Here is a 20,785-nt window from a genome sequence, read left to right on the forward strand (position 1 = left end):
AACAAGGAGACGTGGAAGGAATTAGAAATTCTTAAGGTTTGAGGCAACTGCAGTTTGTAGGCCACGGGAGATAATACGGACACAATGGAATACGGGCCAATGTAGCGAGGAGCAAATTTCACGGAAGGCACTCATAATCTGATGTTCTTTGTGGCCAACCACACTTTATCCCCAACCTTTAAAGCAGGAACAGCTCGTCGATGTCGATCTGCAAATTTTTTATATCTCTGGGAAGCTTTCTGTAATGAGGAATGTACATTCTCCCAGATACTTGAGAAGAAACGAAGAGAAGAATTGACAGCTGGTAGTTCACAAACTGGCAGCATCAGGAACTCTGAAACACAAGGATTTTGTCCGTAGACCACAAAGAAAGGAGTTTTGTTTGAAGACGAATGATAGGAATTGTTATGAGCAAACTCGGCCCAAGGCAATAATTCACTCCAATTATCTTGTGAAGAAGACAAATACAATCGAAGAAAAGTTTCTAGGTCTTGATTGACCCTTTCAGTTTGGCCGTTGGTTTGTGGATGGTAGGCCGTGGAAAAATTCAACTTGACCGAAGAGCGTTACACAGGGATCTCTAGAATTTGGCAATGAATTGCACTCCTCTGTCAGAAATAATTTATTTAGGCAGACCGTGAAGACGAAATATCTCTGAGACAAAGAGTTGAGCCAGTCTAGGAGCCGAGGGCAACCCCTTGAGAGGGACAAAATGGGCCATCTTAGAGAAGCGGTCCACTACCACCCATATGGTGTTGTAACGTTGGGAAGCAGGTAAATCAGTAATAAAGTCCATCGAAAGGTGAGACCAGGGACATTCCGGAATGGAGAGAGGCTAAAGAAGGCCCGCTGGAGACTGTTGAGGAGTTTTGTGCTGAGAACAAGGAATACAAGAAGCAACAAAGGAAGCGACATCCGTCTTCATGGATGGCCACCAAGTTTTTTTGATGCCAAGATGACCTGAGAAACGGGAGGCATGTGCCCATCTGAGTAATGCAGGTCTATGTTTCGGACTCACAAAAGTTTTACCACGAGGAAAGGACAAAAGTTTGGTATGTGCGAACACGGAAGGATTGAGGACATGACCTGAAACATGTTCTTATTGGGACGCGGAAAAGGACCAAGAAAGAGCATCTGCTTTGTGGTTTTGTGAACCAGGACGAAAAGACAGGGAGAAGTTGAATCTGGTGAAGAATAAAGCCCATCGGGCTAATCTTGGATTCAAATATTGGGCGTTCTGAAGATAGAGTAGATTCTTGTGGTCCGTGAGAACAGACACTGGGAATTTAGTTCCTTCAAGCAGGTATCTCCACTCTTCAAATGCCAGTTTTATAGCAAGAAGCTCTTGTTCCCCAATGGGATCATTTCTTTCGGCAGGAAGGAATTTCTTAGAAAAGAACCCACAGGGATGCATACTGCCATCATCATCATCAGCTTTCTGGGATAAAACTGCTCCAACACCTAGGGAAGAAGCATCCACTTTGAGGACGAAAGGACGGAAATAGTCAGGTTGACGTAAGACAGGAGCCGTGGTGAAGACTTGTTTCAGATGCTGAAAAGCTGCTACAGCCTTGGAGGACCAACAAGCCGGATTGGCTCCTTTGTGTGTAAGAGCAGTGATAGGACTGATAATGACGGAGAAGTTTTTAATTAATTTTCTGTAGTAGTTTGAAAAACCAATGAAGTGTTGCACCGACCTTAAAGTTGAATGTTGAGTCCAATCTAGGACAGCTTGTACTTTTGAAGGGTCCATCCTCAAACCGGAACCCGAGATAATGTAGCCCAGGAATGGTACGGATGTTTTTTCAAACTCACATTTCTTGAGTTTACAGTACAGCTGATTGACCCGGAGTCGTTAAAGGACTTCTTTAACATGATGTCAATGTTCTTGCAAGTTCTGTGATCAAAATGTCATCGAGATACACTACTACAGAATAATAAAGGAGGTCACGGAAGATCTCATTCATAAACTCTTGAAAAACTGCAGGAGTGTTGCTGAGGCCGAATGACATGACTAAGTATTCGTAGTGACCATCTCTGGTATTGAATGCTGTCTTCCACTCGTCACCAGCCCGAATACGAATGAGATTATATGCACCTCTCAAATCCAATTTAGAGAAGATCTTTGCCCCTTTAATCCTATCGAACAACTCAGTAACCAATGGAAGTGGATAACGATTCTTGATGGTAATATCATTAAGTTTTCGATAGTCTATACAGGGCCTAAGACCCCCATCTTTTTTCTTGACAAAGAAGAATCCTGTGCCAGCAGGAGAGGACGAAGGATGGATGAACCCTTTTTTTAGGTTCTTTTGGATATACTGAGCCATGGACTCAGTCTCACGGAGCGAAAGAGGATAAGTTCGACCCCGCGGAGGGTTTTTTCCAGGAATCAAATCTATGGGACAGCCCCAAGGACGATGAGGAGGTATTTTATCTGCCGTTTTTTTGCAGAAGACATCAGAAAAGTCTTTATACACAATTGGAAGCAGATCAGGCAAAGGTGAAGAAGTAGCGTGCACTGGAACAACTTTCTGTAGGCATGTGGAATGGCACTCCTTGCTCCAGGACAGGATTTGCTTGGATTTCCAGTCGATTACTGGGGAGTGTTTTCGGAGCCAAGGCAGGCCAAGAACTATCAGATGATTAGTTTGAGGAATCACCAGGAAGGAAAGTCGCTCACTATGTAAAGCACCTACTTGGATCTCTAGGGAATCAGTTCGATGAGTGATGGATCCATACGGAATCAGACTGCCATCGATAGAGGACAGCTGAAGGACTGCAGGGAGCTTGTAACGATTTACCCCATGGGTCTTGAGAAACTGAGTAGACAAAGTTCTCTGCAGCCCCGGAATCTACCAAGGCCAAGGTAGAAAAAGGACCATTGGGTAACATAACAAGAAGACGAATACAAGAGTCTCTTTTGGTTGGAGAAGATTGAGGTGGTCCTAGTCTGGCTTCTCCAAGACCAACTAGGACTGCCCGTTTAACGGACGACGAGAACAGCTGGCAAGGAAATGACAGGACTCGCCACAATAGATGCATAACGTCTGACGTTACCGCCGTAACCGTTCTTCGGTTCTAAGGTTGACTTGCATCGGTTCATCCCGAGGGGGAGATTCCGATGTTCTGGACATTCGAGGCAACCGGGGACTAGGCAATGGGCGACCACGGTCTTGACGAGCCTCTTCCAACTGTCTTTCTCTGAAACGAAGATCAATTTTATTACACAGGGAAATAACTTAATTCAAGGAGGATGGTAAATCTCGGGTAGCCAGTTCATCTTTTAAATGATCAGATAGACCTGCTAAGAACGTGGAAGTCAAGGCCTCTTCATTCCACTGAAGCTCAGATGCCACGGTCTGGAAGTGAATGACTTACTGAGCCACAGTTTTAGAGCCCTGACGAAGGCATAGAATCTCATCAGCAGCAGAGGTGATACAGCCGGGTTCATCGAATATTCTCCGGAAAGTGGAAATAAAGTCTGCATACTTGGTTAGCAGGGGGTCTTGTCTTTCCCAGAGAGGAGAAGCCCAGTCTAATCCAGATAACAAAGACACAATGAAGGCTACTCGAGTTTGATCACTGGGAAAGTTCCATGGTAGCAAAGAGAAATGGACCTCACACTGATTGATAAATCCCCGGCAACTTCGAGGAGAGCCATCAAATTTGGCTGGTGGGGACAACCGTAGTGCAGATCCGGAGTGAGACTAAGGAAGAGGTGAGCCGACGCCGGGGCCAGCAGGGGCTGAAGACTTGGAAGAAAACGAAGACTGAAGCTGGTCCTGGCGCTGGGCCATGTTTTGCAAAGCCTGAGATGTTTGTTGAAGACCCTCCTCCAATCCGTGGAGATGGTTGGTGATGCCCTGAAAAAGTTCCTGGCTGACAACCGGAGCCATTGGGCCAGTGCTACCTGTCAGGACTGCTGGATTTTGTGAGTCCGTTTGCAGACCAGAAGCTAGGGGGCACACTGAGGGCTGGAATGTAGCAGGCTTAATGTAAGTCTTACGCATAAGCTAGGATTAATAATACCATTTATTAAGATGTCACAGTCACAGGTATTAATACTTGAAGCGTGGAACAAGTTCATGGAACAAAGAAACACACTGGAAGATACTTGAATAATGAACCATGGAACAGGAGAACACACTGGGAGATACTTGGAGCAAGAGTTCATGGAACAAGTGTACACACTGGGAGATACTTGAGTAAGAGTTCAGGGAACAAGTGTACACGCTGGGAGATACTCGGAGCAAGAGTTCATGGAACAAGTGTACACACTGGGAGAACTTGGAGCAAGAGTTCATGGAACAAGTGTACACACTGGGAGATCCTTGGAGCAATGAAACACAAGGTACACGGAGACGGAAGTGCAAGTGTCAGGACACGCTGGGACCCAATGGAATAGACAAGCTAAGGACTCACGGATGCGGCAGCGCCGGTGCAGGTACACACTGGGAGATCAGTGGGACAGCAGCTGGAGATACACGGATGCGGCAGCGCCGGTGCAGGTACACACTGGGAGATCAGCGGAGCAGCAGAGCTGGAGGCACACGGATGCGGCAGCACCGGTACAGGTACACACTGGGAGATCAGCGGAGCAGCAGAGCTGGAGACACACGGATGCGGCAGCGCCGGTGCAGGTACACACTGGGAGATCAGCGGAGCCGCAGAGCTGGAGAGACATGGATGCAGCAGCGCCGGTGCAGGTACACACTGGGAGATCAGCGGAGCAGCAGAGCTGAGGAAGGAAATAGAAGTAGGATCCCCTGTATTTCTAAAATCACCACCAGGCTCCACTAGTCAGTAAGGCAATGCAACAGTACAGCCGAGGGGCACATTATAGTGGTGGCATTGTGCCCTAATTAATCAACTCTGGACAGGGTCTCTTGTAGGGAAACGGACCCAAAATCTAGAGTTCCCCCCTTCAGGGTACCCAAAAGCCAGGGCTGAAACCCAGGGTTATCCATTTATCAATTTATTGTGCATACGCAAATCACTGGTAAATGGATGTGGTTGCCATTTTACCAGGGATATTTCCTGCTATGCATTCAGTACTGGGCTGACGAAGAAGTGAGTATAATTAAATGTGTGCAGGGTGTCCAGTGTGTTTTCCCCTAGACCCATTATGCATGGAAAATGTAAAGATTATAGGGGCGGGATTCTCTAATTTAAATATGCGGTAAAAACCCCATTATCAGGGCTTTTTACTGCATTTTGATATGAAGCTGGCGATACCCCATAGAAGCCTATGGGCTTCTTAACGCAACCACGCTGGCCCGGATGGACCCCCGCCCCCTCACGCCTTCCCCGTACCTGTGTCCGGGCAGCACAGCGCTGTGCTGCCCGGACCTGTGACCTCCTCCTCCCTGCACTGAAAATCATCTTCCAGGTGCAGGGAGGAGGAAAAATAAAGAGAAAAATGTGGCTGTAAAAGAATCTACGATACATGGTTCTCAAAATGTATAAAGACAATTGCAGAGGCGTAACTATAGCCCAGCAGCCCCCGCCATGGCGGGGAGGCGCTGAGTAACTGTGGGCGCCGGTCTCCGCTGCGGGGCTATGTTACGCTGTGTGTGGCTGGCCGGGACGTGTGGGTAGACAGCCGATAGTTCGCCCTCCCATCCGCCCGCCCTCGTACAGTTAATCACCCCCTTACCCCTCCCCGTGCCACCACTGCCACATTCTCGCAGCACAGATCTCCAGTCCTTCAGGCTCCGGACCATCTCCTCCTGACGTACAGTGCTATTGAAAACCACCCCTCAGAATATGGCTGCCCCCTAACAGCAGACAGTTTTTGTAGGGATGCTAGAGGAGGCGGCGGCCTCCTCTAGCATCCTTAAAATCTGTCTGCTATTAGGGGGCAGCCATTTTGTGATGGTATTATTTCATTAGCACTGTACGTCAGGAGGAGACGGTCCGGAGCCTGGAGGAGATCTGCGCTGCGGGAATGCGGCTGCGGGAATGCGGCAGAGGGGTAAGGGGGTGTTTAACTCTACATGGGCGGTTGGAAGACCTAGGGGGGGCGGCACCTCCTATAATGGCGGGGGGGGGGTGCAAAAATCCTAGCTACGCCGCTGGACAATTTCTTAATACAACATCAAATAAATCTAAAAAATAGATAAAATATAAAAAGGCGAATCGCTCTAGAACATATAGTTCATAGAACACAATCATAAATAGCTATCACGGGGATAATCAGGGTCTTGATTTTAGCTTTGAGCTGTTTAAATAGCAGATTGAATGAATGAAGCTGTATATTACAATTCCATTGTGCCTGGTTGGTTGGAGGCCAGGATCTGTGACAAAGTGTCCTGTAGTTTGTCCTATATTTTCAAGGACTCAAGCTTTCCCAATACGAATGTCCTCTTGATTTGACTGGAAGAATTAGGGATCAAGCGGTATCCCAGAAAGTTATATATCCAGATGATTTGCGAGGATCATCTGTGGGGTGGTGGACACGTCACTGGCAAGTTGGTGGGTGGTTAGGAACAGCAATTTTCACTGGTGCTCAACGCGTTTCCCCGGTATCTCCGGCTTCATCAGGAGCGGTATCTCCTTTTTTAGCAGGGAGGAGGAAAACCCGCCCGCAGCAGCAGCAAAATAGCCAAGTAAAAGGGAGTGGGGAGCCATCAGGAACCGCTGCAAATCACTGGCTCACCGCAAAGGACAGCTTTTAATGCAAGAGCTGTCCTTTGCCATAATTATTGCATATGTTAGAGCATATGCGATAATTATGTCTGCGGTAGCCGGCAACTTGCTGTGGATGGGGGGCGTGGATGTTACAGCATCCCACCCTAGGACTGTAGCTCCAGGCTGATATATATATATATATATATCTAAAACATCAAAGAACAAAGGATATATATATATATATATATATATATATATATATATATATATATAAATATATATGTAGGGAAAGCACAGTAATTGGAAATATAATACATTTAAACCATTTTGTGACATATATATTATTTTGTTTAGTTATAGTGGTACTCTACGTAGCATTAAGAAGGCAGAAGAAAAAAGATGCTCTGATGACCTCAAAAGAAGACATAAGAGACAATGTTATCCATTATGATGATGAAGGTGGTGGGGAAGAAGACACTCAGGCATTTGACATTGGTGCTTTAAGAAATCCAAAGGTAATTGAAGACAATAAAGGCCGCAGAGATATAAAGCCTGAACTTTTGTGTTTGCCTCGACAAAAACCACCAGCAGAATATAATAGCGACATCAGAGATTTCATCAGTGAAAGACTTCAAGAGCATGATATGGATCCAAATGCTCCTCCTTATGACTCACTAGCAACTTATGCCTATGAAGGCTCTGGATCTGTAGCTGAATCCCTTAGCTCCATAGAGTCACTAAGTATGGAGGCAGATCATGATTATGAATTTTTAAGTGACTTTGGACCTCGTTTTAAAAGCTTGGCAGAATTGTTTGGAGAGGAACATGACAACACAGACAAAATCACTTAATTTGCAAACAAATGTGAACAATCAAAAAGCTTTATCTAGACTGTGTACAAAAAAAAATCAAATTTTATATTAAAATGATATAATATTTATCATACTGTCAGTTTTTGTTTGTTTCACAATTGAGAGATTTATCCTGTAATGAAATAAAAAAGTTTTTTGCTATTTTACATTGAAGTGAGGAAAATTTAAAAGTGTTATCTACATTTGACTGAAGCAACATGTGGCAAACATTGTTTATTGGTTTATTGGATTATGGGGTAAAGAAAAAAGTTTTCTTAATTTTACTGAAGTGCCTCATAAAATGTGTCCTTGATATTGTTAGTGCAAACCATAAAAAAAAACAAAAAAAAAACAGTGCAGTATGTCAAAAATAATGCACTAAGTCAAGGGTTCTCATACAGGCATACACATATCCCAAGTACTACTGAAAGATCATGTTTTGAGGAGTTCTGTATTTGGAAACGGTAAGGATAATTACTTAGTTAACCGTACATTAATAAAGAAATCCTCAAAACATGACCGGTTGGTTTTACTTGAGGAATATGGTTAAGATCCCCTGTTTTAAGTAAACCTTTCTTTTGACGATAACATATCACCTCCACTTAAGCAGAGTTTGTCCCTCTCCATATATTAAACATGTTACTTTCATATATTCTCATATGGGTAACCGTAAGCACTCTACAATTAGAATAACATCAAAGATGTTGCCACCACACAAACAAGGTACCAACTGTTACAAGTACATGTACTGTATGAGTTGGTTAAATGTTCATTATGTTGTGGAGATTGAGATTGGCTATATTTAAAAGTGTGTGTGTGAGATGTATTTTATCAATTTGGATAAAGTACAGCATCACATGCTGCTTTACTCATGGGCCAGTAAGCTGTTGAAAAAGCTGTTGGGCATCTGCTGTGATGTGCTGATTTATGTTTACTCTTCCATAAACAATTCTTCATGCTAAATATGAATGCTGGTATGTACTTCACCCAGATATTTTGGGGAATTGTGTATATACAATTAACTGTTGGGACTCTGCACCTAATGATTTGGAACCTTTGAGTGCTGCTTCGTATATATATCTGTCTGTCTATATATCTAACTATCTACACACACAAAACTTTAGTCATGTTGCATCACTGAAATCTCAAAACTCCTAGAATGCCTTGTAATAATGTCATCTTTAAAATGAACAAAAGGATTAAATCCATGGAAAAACGTAAACATATTTTTATAAATATGTGAAGTAGACTGCACATGCCTTATAGCCTAATGGCATCAGTACATTTTCCATTAATAGGAGCATGCTTTCCATGCACTTACAATTTTGTCACATTGCACGTGTGGGGTGGTTAGGACAGCTGTTGAATTTGCACACTTGGAGTAAGCACTGCTTAACCCTTTGAGTGCCAAGTGAATTTGTCAAAATAGATGTGAAAAATAAAGGAAATATAAAAAATTTTTTTTTTAAACAACGTTTTTTAATTTGAATTTATACAAATGTGAGGGACGCTGGCATTTTTTGCAGATATTTTGCATCTCTCACAGAGATGTTGGCACTCAAAACGTTAATCATGAAGTTAGGCTACCATTATATCATTAACATTCTGGAAGCTTCAGAAGAAAATATCCTGTTTTGTGAACATACACTGTAAATTTACAGTACTATAATCATTGTATGCAATGTTTGGTTTACATGAGAAGCACAGTAAAAATTTACTCATCTTTGATAATAACATCAAGTATTGACTCACAGAGGAATGTCAATGTTCTAGGTGCCAGAATTGATTTGCTTATTTGAATGAATTTTCCGTTTTGGAGTTTCTCACTGCAAAATGTCTATAATTGAATCTTTTTTTCTTTTCTTTTGTTTGGATTTGGTACTAGCAAGCCTATATTTAAGTTTTTACCTTTTGGATCTGTCTAGAACAAAGGCTGATCTATTGACCTGATGTTTCTATAGCCTCACACAGAAGAAAAAAGAAAATCAGTTTGCGTTCGGAAGCACTCCGCATCCACTCAGTCTAAAAAGACTTAAAATGTGTAATAACTTTAATGGTAAATAGTATTAATTCAAAGTTGTGCGACTGTCCTATCACAAATAACTGCTTTAAATTTTATTAATTATCTAGCTTCGTGATAAGACTCCCTGTGTCAGGGATAAATGTAGCGAAATATTAAAATAAAGAAATTAAATTATAGAAAAGAAAGGAAAATTTTCAAGATTAAAATAAGGCTCTGCAAATCGCTGTATATTGACTGAATAAGTAAACCTTTATGATAGGTATATATAGTCTAATACCTATGTGTGTTTGAGTGTCGGTACCCACTTAGTGTTTGTTATTCCCTTATGGTCCTTAGGTTCCAGATATAAACTGAGTCGTTCTGGTATTATTTTATTCCCCTGTATGGCAACAGGCTGTTTCCCACATAGATGAAACTGTATTTTGATAAGGTGTGTTGAGTTCACAAAGTAGTATCCCACATTTGAGTGTTTGGCAACTTAGTAGCTGAACGTCAGTTAGAGAATATTAACATTCTTTCTGTATGTTCTAAGTACAAATGTAGTTGCTCAGTAATTGGGAGCTGTGTGTATGCTCCGTTGGTGGGATATTATAGGGCCTTATTTTGGTTCATTCTTTCTTACAAAATCCTTCTTAGATGGGCAAAACCATGTGCACTGCAGGTGGGGCAGGTGTTACTTGTGCAGAGAGAATTAGATTTGGGTGGGGTTTTACTTCAAAGTGAGATCTATATTGCAGTGTAAAAATAAAGCAGTCAGTATTTTCCCTGCACAGAAACAAAATTACTCACCCAAATCTAATTCTCTCTGCACATGTTACATCTGCCCCCCCTGCAGTGCACATGGTTTTGTCCATCTAAGAAGGATTTTGTCAGAAAGAATGAACCAAAATAAGGCCCATAATGCTTTGAAGTTCTCTTATACTTGAATCGGCGTCAAATTTAAGCAGTAAATCTGTGGTCTTGTCTATCGCTGGTACAATCTAAGGGAGCTCCAGTACAAGGAGATTAATGCCTGGTTATATTCTCAGGCTAATACCCAGAACGTTTAATATGAGATGGTAATAGAGTTGTGATATCTCATTATTTATATCTCATATAGTCAGTCCCATATAACTTAATCATGCAACATTCCCAATCATACTTCCTCAAGCAGATGTTTAGGATGGTATATACTTGTGATTAGATGCTGCACAGATATTTATAGTGCTTTGTACACACGGTGTGTCTCAAGGTATCATATGCTAAACATCTACATCACAAAGTGCTGGCCGCATGATATAATAAATGAGTTGCAACATATAGTATTAGTATAATATATTATGTCCCAGTATACTATACTTATTAATTGCACATATAGTAAAATATTCCCCGCATGATCCAAGCAAGGTTCAGGGAATGTCTGGTAACACAGTGCAGTGCTGGCCGCACAATGATTGTAAGTAGACGGGATGGGCTGCACGCTGATACCGGAGTCCTGTACACGGAGCTCCGGTTATTGTCTGCACGCAGGCTGGGGATTATCTCCCCTGCTCTCAGCGTGTAACGGCGCGTATGATCGCGCTTCTCACAGGCAGCGTCTGAGACTATTGCGTACCGGGGACTAACGTCTGGAGGACACATACAATTTATACACACAAAGGTAAATAATACATTGATTTACAGAGCTACACTGCCGATGCGCATTTCGCTCTCTTAAGCTTTTTCAAGGCTAAGTTTCTACAGCCTCACAAGTCCTTTAAATAATTCAATAGCTGTTATTATGCTTATGTGTTAAAGCTCAGCAAATGCTAATTTTAACTACAGGGCTGAAATAGGGGCTATGTGAGTTCCACCATTGCACAGATTGCAGTGCTCTGGGGGCAGCACTAATGCTGCATCATGGCTCTTGCTTAAGGCTAACTGGTTGTCTAAAGTGTACCCTGTATTCAGGATCGCCTCAGTGCCAAATTTTGGATGTTCTGGGCATGCACCCTGCAGTTTGGTCAACCGCTACAGGTAATGTTGGAATTCTCGATGCTGGTGGCCCTGCCTTCTCTGTTTGATGAGTTCTGAGTATTGCGCCTATGTGGTGGTGGTGCTAAACTACAGTTATAGTTCAGCCTCCGGTCATTTTAATATGGATAGTACCATGATGCTTCAAAATAATCATCTAATGCAGCGGTTCTCAAACTGTGGGTTCCCAAGTGGGTCCCGACCTTCTCAGTATGGGGTTGCAACTATTCAAAAATCTGTTGAATTGTTTATTTTAGACTCTTACCATCATGTTATTCCTCCACAATGCTGCCATGCAGGTGCTCTCTGATGACTACACATGTTATGTGATCTTCTGCAGTAACTTTCTGGGGTCCCGTAATTATTTTTATTGTCTGATGGGGTCCCAGAGCAAAATAGTTTGAGGACCCCTAGTCTACTGCCAAATATATAGAATCTTAATGGCTTCCCCACTATTTACTCTCCTATCACCAAGCTAGAATATTGCAAGCCTTTGTGGTGTATTTGTTGTTGTTCGCCATCTAATACTGCATTGCAGGCAATGTAGTTGTTTAGGGCCCTGAGGGTTGGATGGGGTCTGCCGACAGAGTTCAAATGAATTATGGCATTTAGGATTTTGTGTGGATTGCAAGCTCCCCAAAAAATCTCAGAGTGCAGGGCTGACAATGTTCTCAGCATGACATACTATCAGTTATTAGAGAGTTGCTGTTTGCTGGCTCCAGCACTCAATCAGTAGGGGCAGGTTTTGCCATTAACTGACAGCCTGGAAACACCTGCTGTGTTCATAGGTTGATCTATGAGCCATGCCACCACATCATTTAAACCTCTACACCATCTCCAACAGGGAAAACATAGCCATTGTGGTTACCCTGACCAGATTGCATCTGGTCAGGGTAGAACTCAGACTGGCACACTAAGAGGCTCCACTCACTAAGACCCCACTCCCTTTATCATGGGAAGGTAGGACATAAGAGGATGATGCCAATTACATTATTTATGCCAGAGTTATGTCAGGTTTTGAAAACAGTGACCCCACCCCCTCCCTTCCATTGGAATGTCACATGGCAGTTACAGAAGGAGACAAAAAAGACTAGATTAGTCACCACAGCAGCATGGCTCAACTTCATGCTCCTCACCTCCACCAAGCCCTGCCCCTGTGGTGTGTGCATAGTGAGCTGTTGTAATAAACTAATGTGCTGCCAGTCCAAAAGTGAGCACAATTGTAGCCAACCTCCCCCTATAGAGTTTACCCTTGTAGAAAATCTCCATCAACCCTAATATTGGACTCCCTTGTAAATGGCCCCCTCCCATAGTGGTCAGGGTGTGAGTAAAGTAGCAGTGTGTTGGAGGAAAGGATGTGGCTATGGTGCAAAATGAAGTTACAGGGTGATAAAGGAGAATACCTGGGTGTGATAGTAGAAGAATTCCCATTTTATACCATAAGAACCATTTTTATATTCTTACAGACCTCACCCCCTTACAGACGTCACCCCTACCCCCTTGTATGGCTACTTCATAAATTGTATAGGATTATTTTCCATCCCACCTCTGCTTCTTCCTATTTAGTGTATTATGCATGTTACATTATGATGCACAGGAGCTGACAAGGGAGGAAGACCTGATGAGTTAAAAAAGTGCTGGTGCTTCTATGATAGCCTGCACATGCCTACATTGCAATGTTATTTTAAATCCAATAATACAGTATACTTCACCTTCTGTGTATGGGAAGCAAGGGGGTGGAGGGTTCTAGTGGGGGCACCATACACTGACTTGGGGCACTTTACAATTGCACTATTTTTACATAGCAATAGCTGTAGCGATCAACACAAACAGAACTTTAAGTGAGATCTAAAAGGCACCTTGATAAATATGCAGTGCAAGCACTGCAAATAGATGCTCACTTAAACACTGCAAATACAGTAGATGCTCAGTTGTGTAAACATCGGCCACAGCATGTACCGCAATTATAAATTACAGTTCTTTGTATTTTTCGAGGAAGGGGGGCCCCAAATCAGTGTTTTCCTTAGGTCCCTAAGAGGACTGCTGATTGTATCAGTTCCAAATTCCATTTCTCCACTAAAGAATCTTCACATCATTGCTTCCCCATATAACTTGGCACACTAGTGCACACTCGTAAGCTTACTCTATGTAAGGTTTGTCCACTAGAAATCCTCATATTAACATATGGTACTTATAGCATCCAACACATTTTCTTTCTCCTTAAAATCCATGCAATCTGGTAACCCACCCCTACTTGTGTCCTCCGCCACCTTCCAGAGGTTGCCCACCTCACCTTCTTCCTCATCCCCTAGCTTCACCATAGGGTTGCTTGGAGGTTCAGGACCAACAAACCTCCTGGAAAGGCCATTGGCATTGATGTGCTGTTTCCACGGACAATGCCTCACCTTAAATTTAAATGGCTGCAAGGCCAAAAACCAACTGGTCACATGAGCATCCACCTCTATATTTGTATGCATCAACTCGAAGGGTGCATGGTTTGTGACCAACAAAAACTCTCAGCCAGATAAATAATACCTTAATGACTCAACTGCCCACATAATGACCAAGCACTTCTGCTGTACAGTTGAATACTTGTGCTCTATGTTCAATAATTTACAATGCAATATACTGTACTTGCGCTAAAAAAATGACCCTTACAGTTAATCGGGTAGTCCCCTGCAGCATTTTTTAAAAAGAATGCTCAATCCTTAGAAATTACAAATATAACAAACAACATATAAAAATGACACTGGGGACAGCCTTAGTATAACCTGAATTTATTATCCACATATAAATCACTGGCCAGTGAACATTTAAAAAAATATTACATAGACATGCATAAATAAACTAACATAAAAAAGTGATAGTTAATTGGTTAGTAATTTAGATCCTATTAAAGTGCCTTGTGATAGGTGTTAATAGTTCAATTAATTTTGCTTTGTTGTTTTTTAGTTAAAAGCGTGCATATTAGTTTCAATTGGTAAGGAAAAAATAAAAAGAATAAAAATTATTATAACGTTACCACTGACTTGTCTGGCCAGACAAATAAGGTCATGTTTAGTGGTGTACTCAGGGTAGTGTGATTTAGTGCAGACAGCATGGCACTGTTTCGCAGGCTGGTGGAGCAGGCTTTAAATAGCTTTCTTGATGTATATCCAGGTACAGTACCAGTGAGAGCCTCCTTGTTTTCCAGATGGATATTTGAAATAAACTGATAAATATTGGTGTTAAACGATGACGCGTTTCCCCACCACCTCTCCGATATCAGCAGTTTCTTCAGATCGTTATGATCCCCAGTGCAATAATTTACAACTAAGTTAGAGGATGGGCTTCTCCTCTCCATCTACCTCTCGGGAGAGGACTGCTCCTAATCCTGTCCCAGAGGCTTTCGTCTGTAACACAAACTGTTTTCTAAAGTCAGGAGCTTGCAAGAATCAGTAAACAAAGCTCATCTGAAATCCTGCCAAGCATTTTCCACTGGTCTAAACCACGTTATCTTGTCTGGGGAGTGTTTTTTAAAACATTCAGTTAGTGGAGCCTCTCTAGTGGCGAAATCTCAAATGAACCTGTGATAAAATCCCACCAGACAGATAAATGTCCTAATTTGTGACTTACATTTAGGTTTAGACCAGGTGAGAACTGCTTCTACCTTACTAGGCAGAGGTTTAACCTATCCTCTACCCACAATGTAGTCAAAATACTTGGCCTCAACAATACCAATGGCACATTTCTCCGGGTTCGTGTAAACCCGTGTGACGTAGAGACTGTAAAACAGCTTCTAACTTTGATAGGTGTGACTCCCAGTCAGAGCTAAAAATTACAAAGTAATCTAAATATGCAGCTGCATATTCCCTGTGGGGCCACAGCAACTTATTCATAGCTCTCTGGATGGTTGCTGGGACACCTTGTAACCCAAAAGGGTGTAATAAGCCCTCTGGGGTAGAGAAAGCTGTTTTTGCCTTAGCAGCCTGTTAACAGAATCTGCTTCTGTTAACAGAATCTGCCAATACCAAAGTTTTACTCTTGAGAGCAGCATCTGCCACAAATATGTGTCCCTATTAATATTTATGCAAAAATAAATGGAGAGGGAGCGCAATATGAGCATTTCAATAAAAGATTTTTACTAAAAAGAATCAAGCTCACATACATATAAGTAAACAGCGTTCAGCTTGCCAAAATGAAATCACCGCACCACTCCAACAGCTTAGGACCGGGACCAGCCATATCACCCAGTGGCGTAACTATAGTCCCGCAGCCCCCGCGGTGGCGGGGAGGCGCTGAGAGGGTGTGGGCGCCGGGGGGGGGGAGGGGCTGCGGGACTATTATTACTCACTTCCTTCTGCCGCCGGCAGTTTTGTCTGCACCGGGTCCCAGCTCTCCCGGGCCGGCTACTGCTGCAGCGCTAATACAAAAAGTGACACATGGAAAATGGCTGCCCCCATACTGCAGACAGTTTTTCGTCTGCAGTATGGGGTAGCCCTTTTCCATGTGTCACTTTCATTAGCAGCAGTAGCAGGGACCCGTGCAACCCGCATCCCCCCCGCCGCACCCCTGCTCCCCTCCACCGCACCCCGGCTTAGCTCCACTTGCACCACTCACGGCCGCGGCTGACTGTCCCACCACGCGGCTGGCTGACTGCGGGAGTGCACACTCTCATTGAAGAAATATTACTGAAGTAACGGCCGCACGGGGGTCGTGGGGGGGGGGGGGGGTAGGGAGGGTGTTTGTTTATCCTGGGGGGGCACCCCACTGCATTTTTGGCAGGGGGGAGGGGGGGCGCAGAATTATTAGTTACGCCACTGATATCACCGCCTGTGGATTTTCAGTGGGTCAGAAACAAACAGCACAGCGTTGTCGATTAGGCCATGCCCAATGCATTTCGTCATTGATAGACTTCATCAGGGGGTGTGTCCATTCAATGTGCTAGTGTGGTTTATATATCCATCATCTTAGCTGAAGTTAATTAACTCTCTCAGTCAATTACATTTCTAGCCCTTGCTTAAGTATATCAAGCCGTTTACGCATACAAGTCACATGACATAAGAAGGAATTTATACATAAAATACATATATAATCAAACAATTTAATACAATAATCAAATATCACTAAAATAAACAATTCATTTTTAAAAAACTATTTGTAATTTTACAATTACTACAATAAAAAACACTGTGTAATATAGCAGCCATAATAAGCATATTTCTACTGGTAAGGAGAGGAACAAAGAAACAGAATATTAGTCATATAAAGATTTTACATTTTATATCAAACCTATTATACAAATATTTGTAAAGGAGGAAACGAAGTTGACAAGCACCAAGGTGACACACAGCCGGCACACTGTCGACGCAATTTCTGAGGTCCGCCGACCCAACTCAGCAATCCATCAGTGAGCCGTCCGGAGGCACCTTCTAGTGCAAGAAAGACACAACGTCGCAGTCTTCATTCATCCCCATTGATGCTAATGTGCCAATAGTATGAATAAAATAGGTCTCCCGTCTGCTAAGATTTTTTAGGAGATCACCACCACGCTCATCAAGTGAGACTTGCTCAAGGCCTTTAAAAGAAAACTGATTAAGATCACCATTATTACATGTAAAAAATGCCTAGATACGCTGTGTGTGGTAAGTTTGTTTCGTATATTGCGCGTATGCTCCAAGATTCTAATTTTGAGCTGACGCTATTAATATTTACATTTATCTTTTTTAATAGTAGTGCGCCTGATTTCCCTGTCTCTGTTGCCGTGTTGTGTGTCTAAATATATCACACATCTACGACCACAGATTTAAGTTGTTACTGTATTGAGAATCTGACAATAACCATTTGTCAAAAAGTGTAGTGAGATAGAGACTATTGGCTTAATTTTCTACCAACTCATCAACCCGGGGCATAGGGTAAGAATCAAACCGGGAAGCTTGATTTAGTTTAAGGAAGTAATTGCAGAACCTTAAAGCACCTGTAGGCGTAAGTCCTAACACAATTGGATTATTTGACTCAATGGTGGATTCCTCTATAACTCCTAGGCATAACATCTTTTCTACCTTCTACCTATTGCTTTACTGCTACCCACTTTGCTTTGGGTATGTGATATGACCTTTGTTTAATGATCACCCCGAGTGGAGTCATAACATAATTTTGGATGATCTGTGTGCTTTGCTGGCTATTTAAAATACAATAGCAAACAGTCTGCTTATAATGTGCTGGCTCTTTAAGGCTGCAAGCACAATGCATAACCAGATATGAGAAAAAACTTGCAGTTTACACACTGATATCTCACCCATGGCTCATGCTGTACACTGTGTGCTGCTGAGATGGATCTGTGCTTGCATTCTCTACCAATTGTGGCAATAATCACAAAAAGAGGGTCTAAGGTGACAATTTTGTTGTTTATTCTCAACAGCAGGTTACAGCATAGCAGGTTAAATTCACATGCAGGAAGTATTCCAAGCAGTAGCATACAGGCTTGCTCAGCATAGCAAACTATTCAAAGGCTCTACTGGTCTCTATGCTATAACACCCCAGGCCTATCACTCGGGTACATATTCCACCATCAAGAGGAAGGTGACTCTGCCCTGAAAGCCCTTCTATCAGGAAATCCCAGCTGCTGCTGATTACACCTGGGATTCTGCTACTGCTACCAAAACCTGGTATGGATGCTCCACATTAATTTAATTCCAGGGAATGCTGCCCACTATATACCATATTTTCCACTCCATAAGACACACCTGACCATAAAACACACCTAGTTTTTAGAGGAGGAAAACAGGAAAAAATTATTCTGAACCAAATAGTGTAATAAAATATTTAATATTGTATGTCCGCTTCCCCCCTCCCCTTGTACTTGTATACCCACTCCCCCCTCTCCCCTGGTACTTGTCAGCAGCTCAGAGAGGTCCGGGCAGCGGGGATCATGTAGTGTGCTGTAGGGTCCATTCGGCGAATGGGAAATCATCGGTGGAGTCCCTGCAGCAGATGGGAACTAGTAGCCCCATCTATAATCCACTCCTGACTATCCTTTAAGAAACATTAGGAATTCCTGGATGGTCGCAGGACTTGTACTGCATTAAATCTGTCCTTTATTATTATTATCTGATTTAAATTACTTTCTGCCTTCTTTGTATGTACTTTTATTATATAGTATTATTCACTGGATCTCACTTCAGTAGTTACATACTGTACTCAGTGATTTTATATAAATATTTATATAGTACATGGCATGCTTATTTTCATAGTTACATACTGTTCTACCATAGAAATTCCAAATGGACTGTTTTAACTTAAATTAATATACAGATATATTTCCATGGCTGAAAGTTTGTGTGCAATGGTAGGCATAACTTTGTCTTAACTGCTCATTTTCACCTAAGTTACGGTCAATTCAGATACAATGTGTTGATCTTTTGTACCAAGGTTAGAGCTGGAACAAATGTACACTGATGATGCTGCATATGATGAACAGGCACACATATGCATATATATAGGTGAGTATACTGTTGGTCTCCATGTTTGCAATGCATTAGTAAGTATAGATAAAGGGGACAATTATAGTTCACTTGCAGTGAACCAAAATCAACCCCTGCCCTGAATGTGATTTTCAATGGTTTGGGCCAGAGGTGTGGTGTGGTGGACTCCGGTCAGGGTTGCCTACTTCCTGGTTGCCCTCTCTGGGAGAGGCATGGGGGCAGGCTCACTGATAGGGCAGGATGGGGCCGGGGTGGCCGACGGATGACCACTGTGGGGACATGGCCAACACGATTGCGTCCTCATGGCCACGCCCCCCACCATGCAATGCTGGTATTTCAGGCATTGCACAGCAGGGGCTACAAAGATTCAAATCGCGTAATTTGCTCCGACTGACCCCCTCCTGCGGTGAGGGGGGGTGTAACAGGAAGCTGCCCAGACTCCGGGAGGCTTGCCTACCTTTACGTGGTCAGAGGTTGACCCTCCTGGCCATTCTGGGAGGGTAGGTAACCCTGGGTAGTGCCCATGGGAACGCCCAGAGTTTCATGGATGTCCCCACAAAAATGCTGGTTGTTCCCATGGTATTACTGGCAAGGTGTGCTGGGGGTGGGCGGCTGATGCCACATGACATCAGTCGCCCACTCTGTCTTCATACTCATACTGCTGCCTGTAATATAAGTCAGTCTCCACTGAGTTATATTTGGGAAGGCAGTGGAAATCATTGAATGAGCTCTCCTGCTGCAGTCATATGCGAGGGGATGTGTCTTTGTGACACATCCTCTTGGATGGATATGAGGGGATATGGTGGGGGGGTGTGCATTCACCAGGGTGGCGTTACAAGGATTTATTAAGCTGCAAGTTTTGCAGCTTACTGAGTCAACCAGAATCACCTTTAAAGTGCATTCAACCCCATAATCTCGGTTTATTTCATACTGTAAAAAACTTGATGACTTCTTGTTTCATTTAATCAGAATAGTTAACTGTTTTTCTTTATTCAAGAGCAGGCTCTTGGCACATGTATCTTTCAATTTTGGAAAACATCTATTTTTTGGTACAAGAGTACTTCAGTTATGCACTCCAGTGAATATTTTACTCTGCACTTTAATATAACTGATTGCTAATCTTAACTCATTAAGTAGTTCATCATTTAAAAAGCTAATAACTGTAATTTTTCCAAATACAAATGAGCTGTCACATTAACTTATATTAATAGTTACCATTTTAGATTATAACTCTAGGTAAATGCACTGATTTCATGATGATAATGTAATAATAATAATAATAATAATAATAATAATAATAATAATACAGGTTGAGTATCCCTTATCTAAAATGCTTGGGACCAGAAACATTTTTTTATATTTAAATAAGGGATTGAATAAATCATGGGATTGCCGGTGTCATGGCGGTGCCCATGTGGTGTCGGCCCAGCCTGGGACCAGCGTTGGACGCTGGCAAGAGTTCAGGAAATGCCACTCAGATCCTGCCATGGAGAGTACCCGGGGACGCACAGGACACACCAGCGAGCAGGTAAGGTTTGCAGATGTGTGTGCAGATGCGAACGTGCACTGCGGTTTCTGACATTTAGATGCTATAAGCATGCCTGGCCGAGTGTGTTACAGTATTGAAGTGTACAAGAACCTCACGCAGTGCAGTGCATCAGGCCCTTGTTTATAACACGCTTCCCTACGTGATTATAATGGCACAAGACCAACGCGATGCTCCCGATTTCAATGTTAAAAAATATTTTAACATTGAAGCCTATGGCAAAATCGCGGCCATCGCGTCGGTCGCGTCGGGGGCCATGTTAATGGCCGCAACCGAC

General features: G+C 42.8%; 1 protein-coding gene across 3 annotated transcripts in view; it reads left to right on the forward strand.

The window, feature by feature from the left end:
- The window catches only part of CDH12 (cadherin 12), an 849,072-nt gene extending 841,421 nt beyond the window's left edge, over positions 1-7,651 (forward strand). For all 3 annotated transcript variants that reach the window (XM_083188087.1, XM_083188088.1, XM_083188089.1), the window contains one exon: positions 6,988-7,651. In XM_083188087.1, coding sequence (XP_083044213.1) covers positions 6,988-7,484 — 497 coding nt within the window. In that variant the 3' untranslated portion in view covers positions 7,485-7,651. The remainder of the gene's footprint in view (positions 1-6,987) is intronic.
- Positions 7,652-20,785: the final 13,134 nt, after the last annotated feature.

The sequence above is a fragment of the Crinia signifera genome, chromosome 5 (genome assembly GCF_055691185.1).
Source record: "Crinia signifera chromosome 5, ASM5569118v1, whole genome shotgun sequence".
In the NCBI taxonomy this organism is placed as follows: Eukaryota; Metazoa; Chordata; class Amphibia; order Anura; family Myobatrachidae; genus Crinia; species Crinia signifera.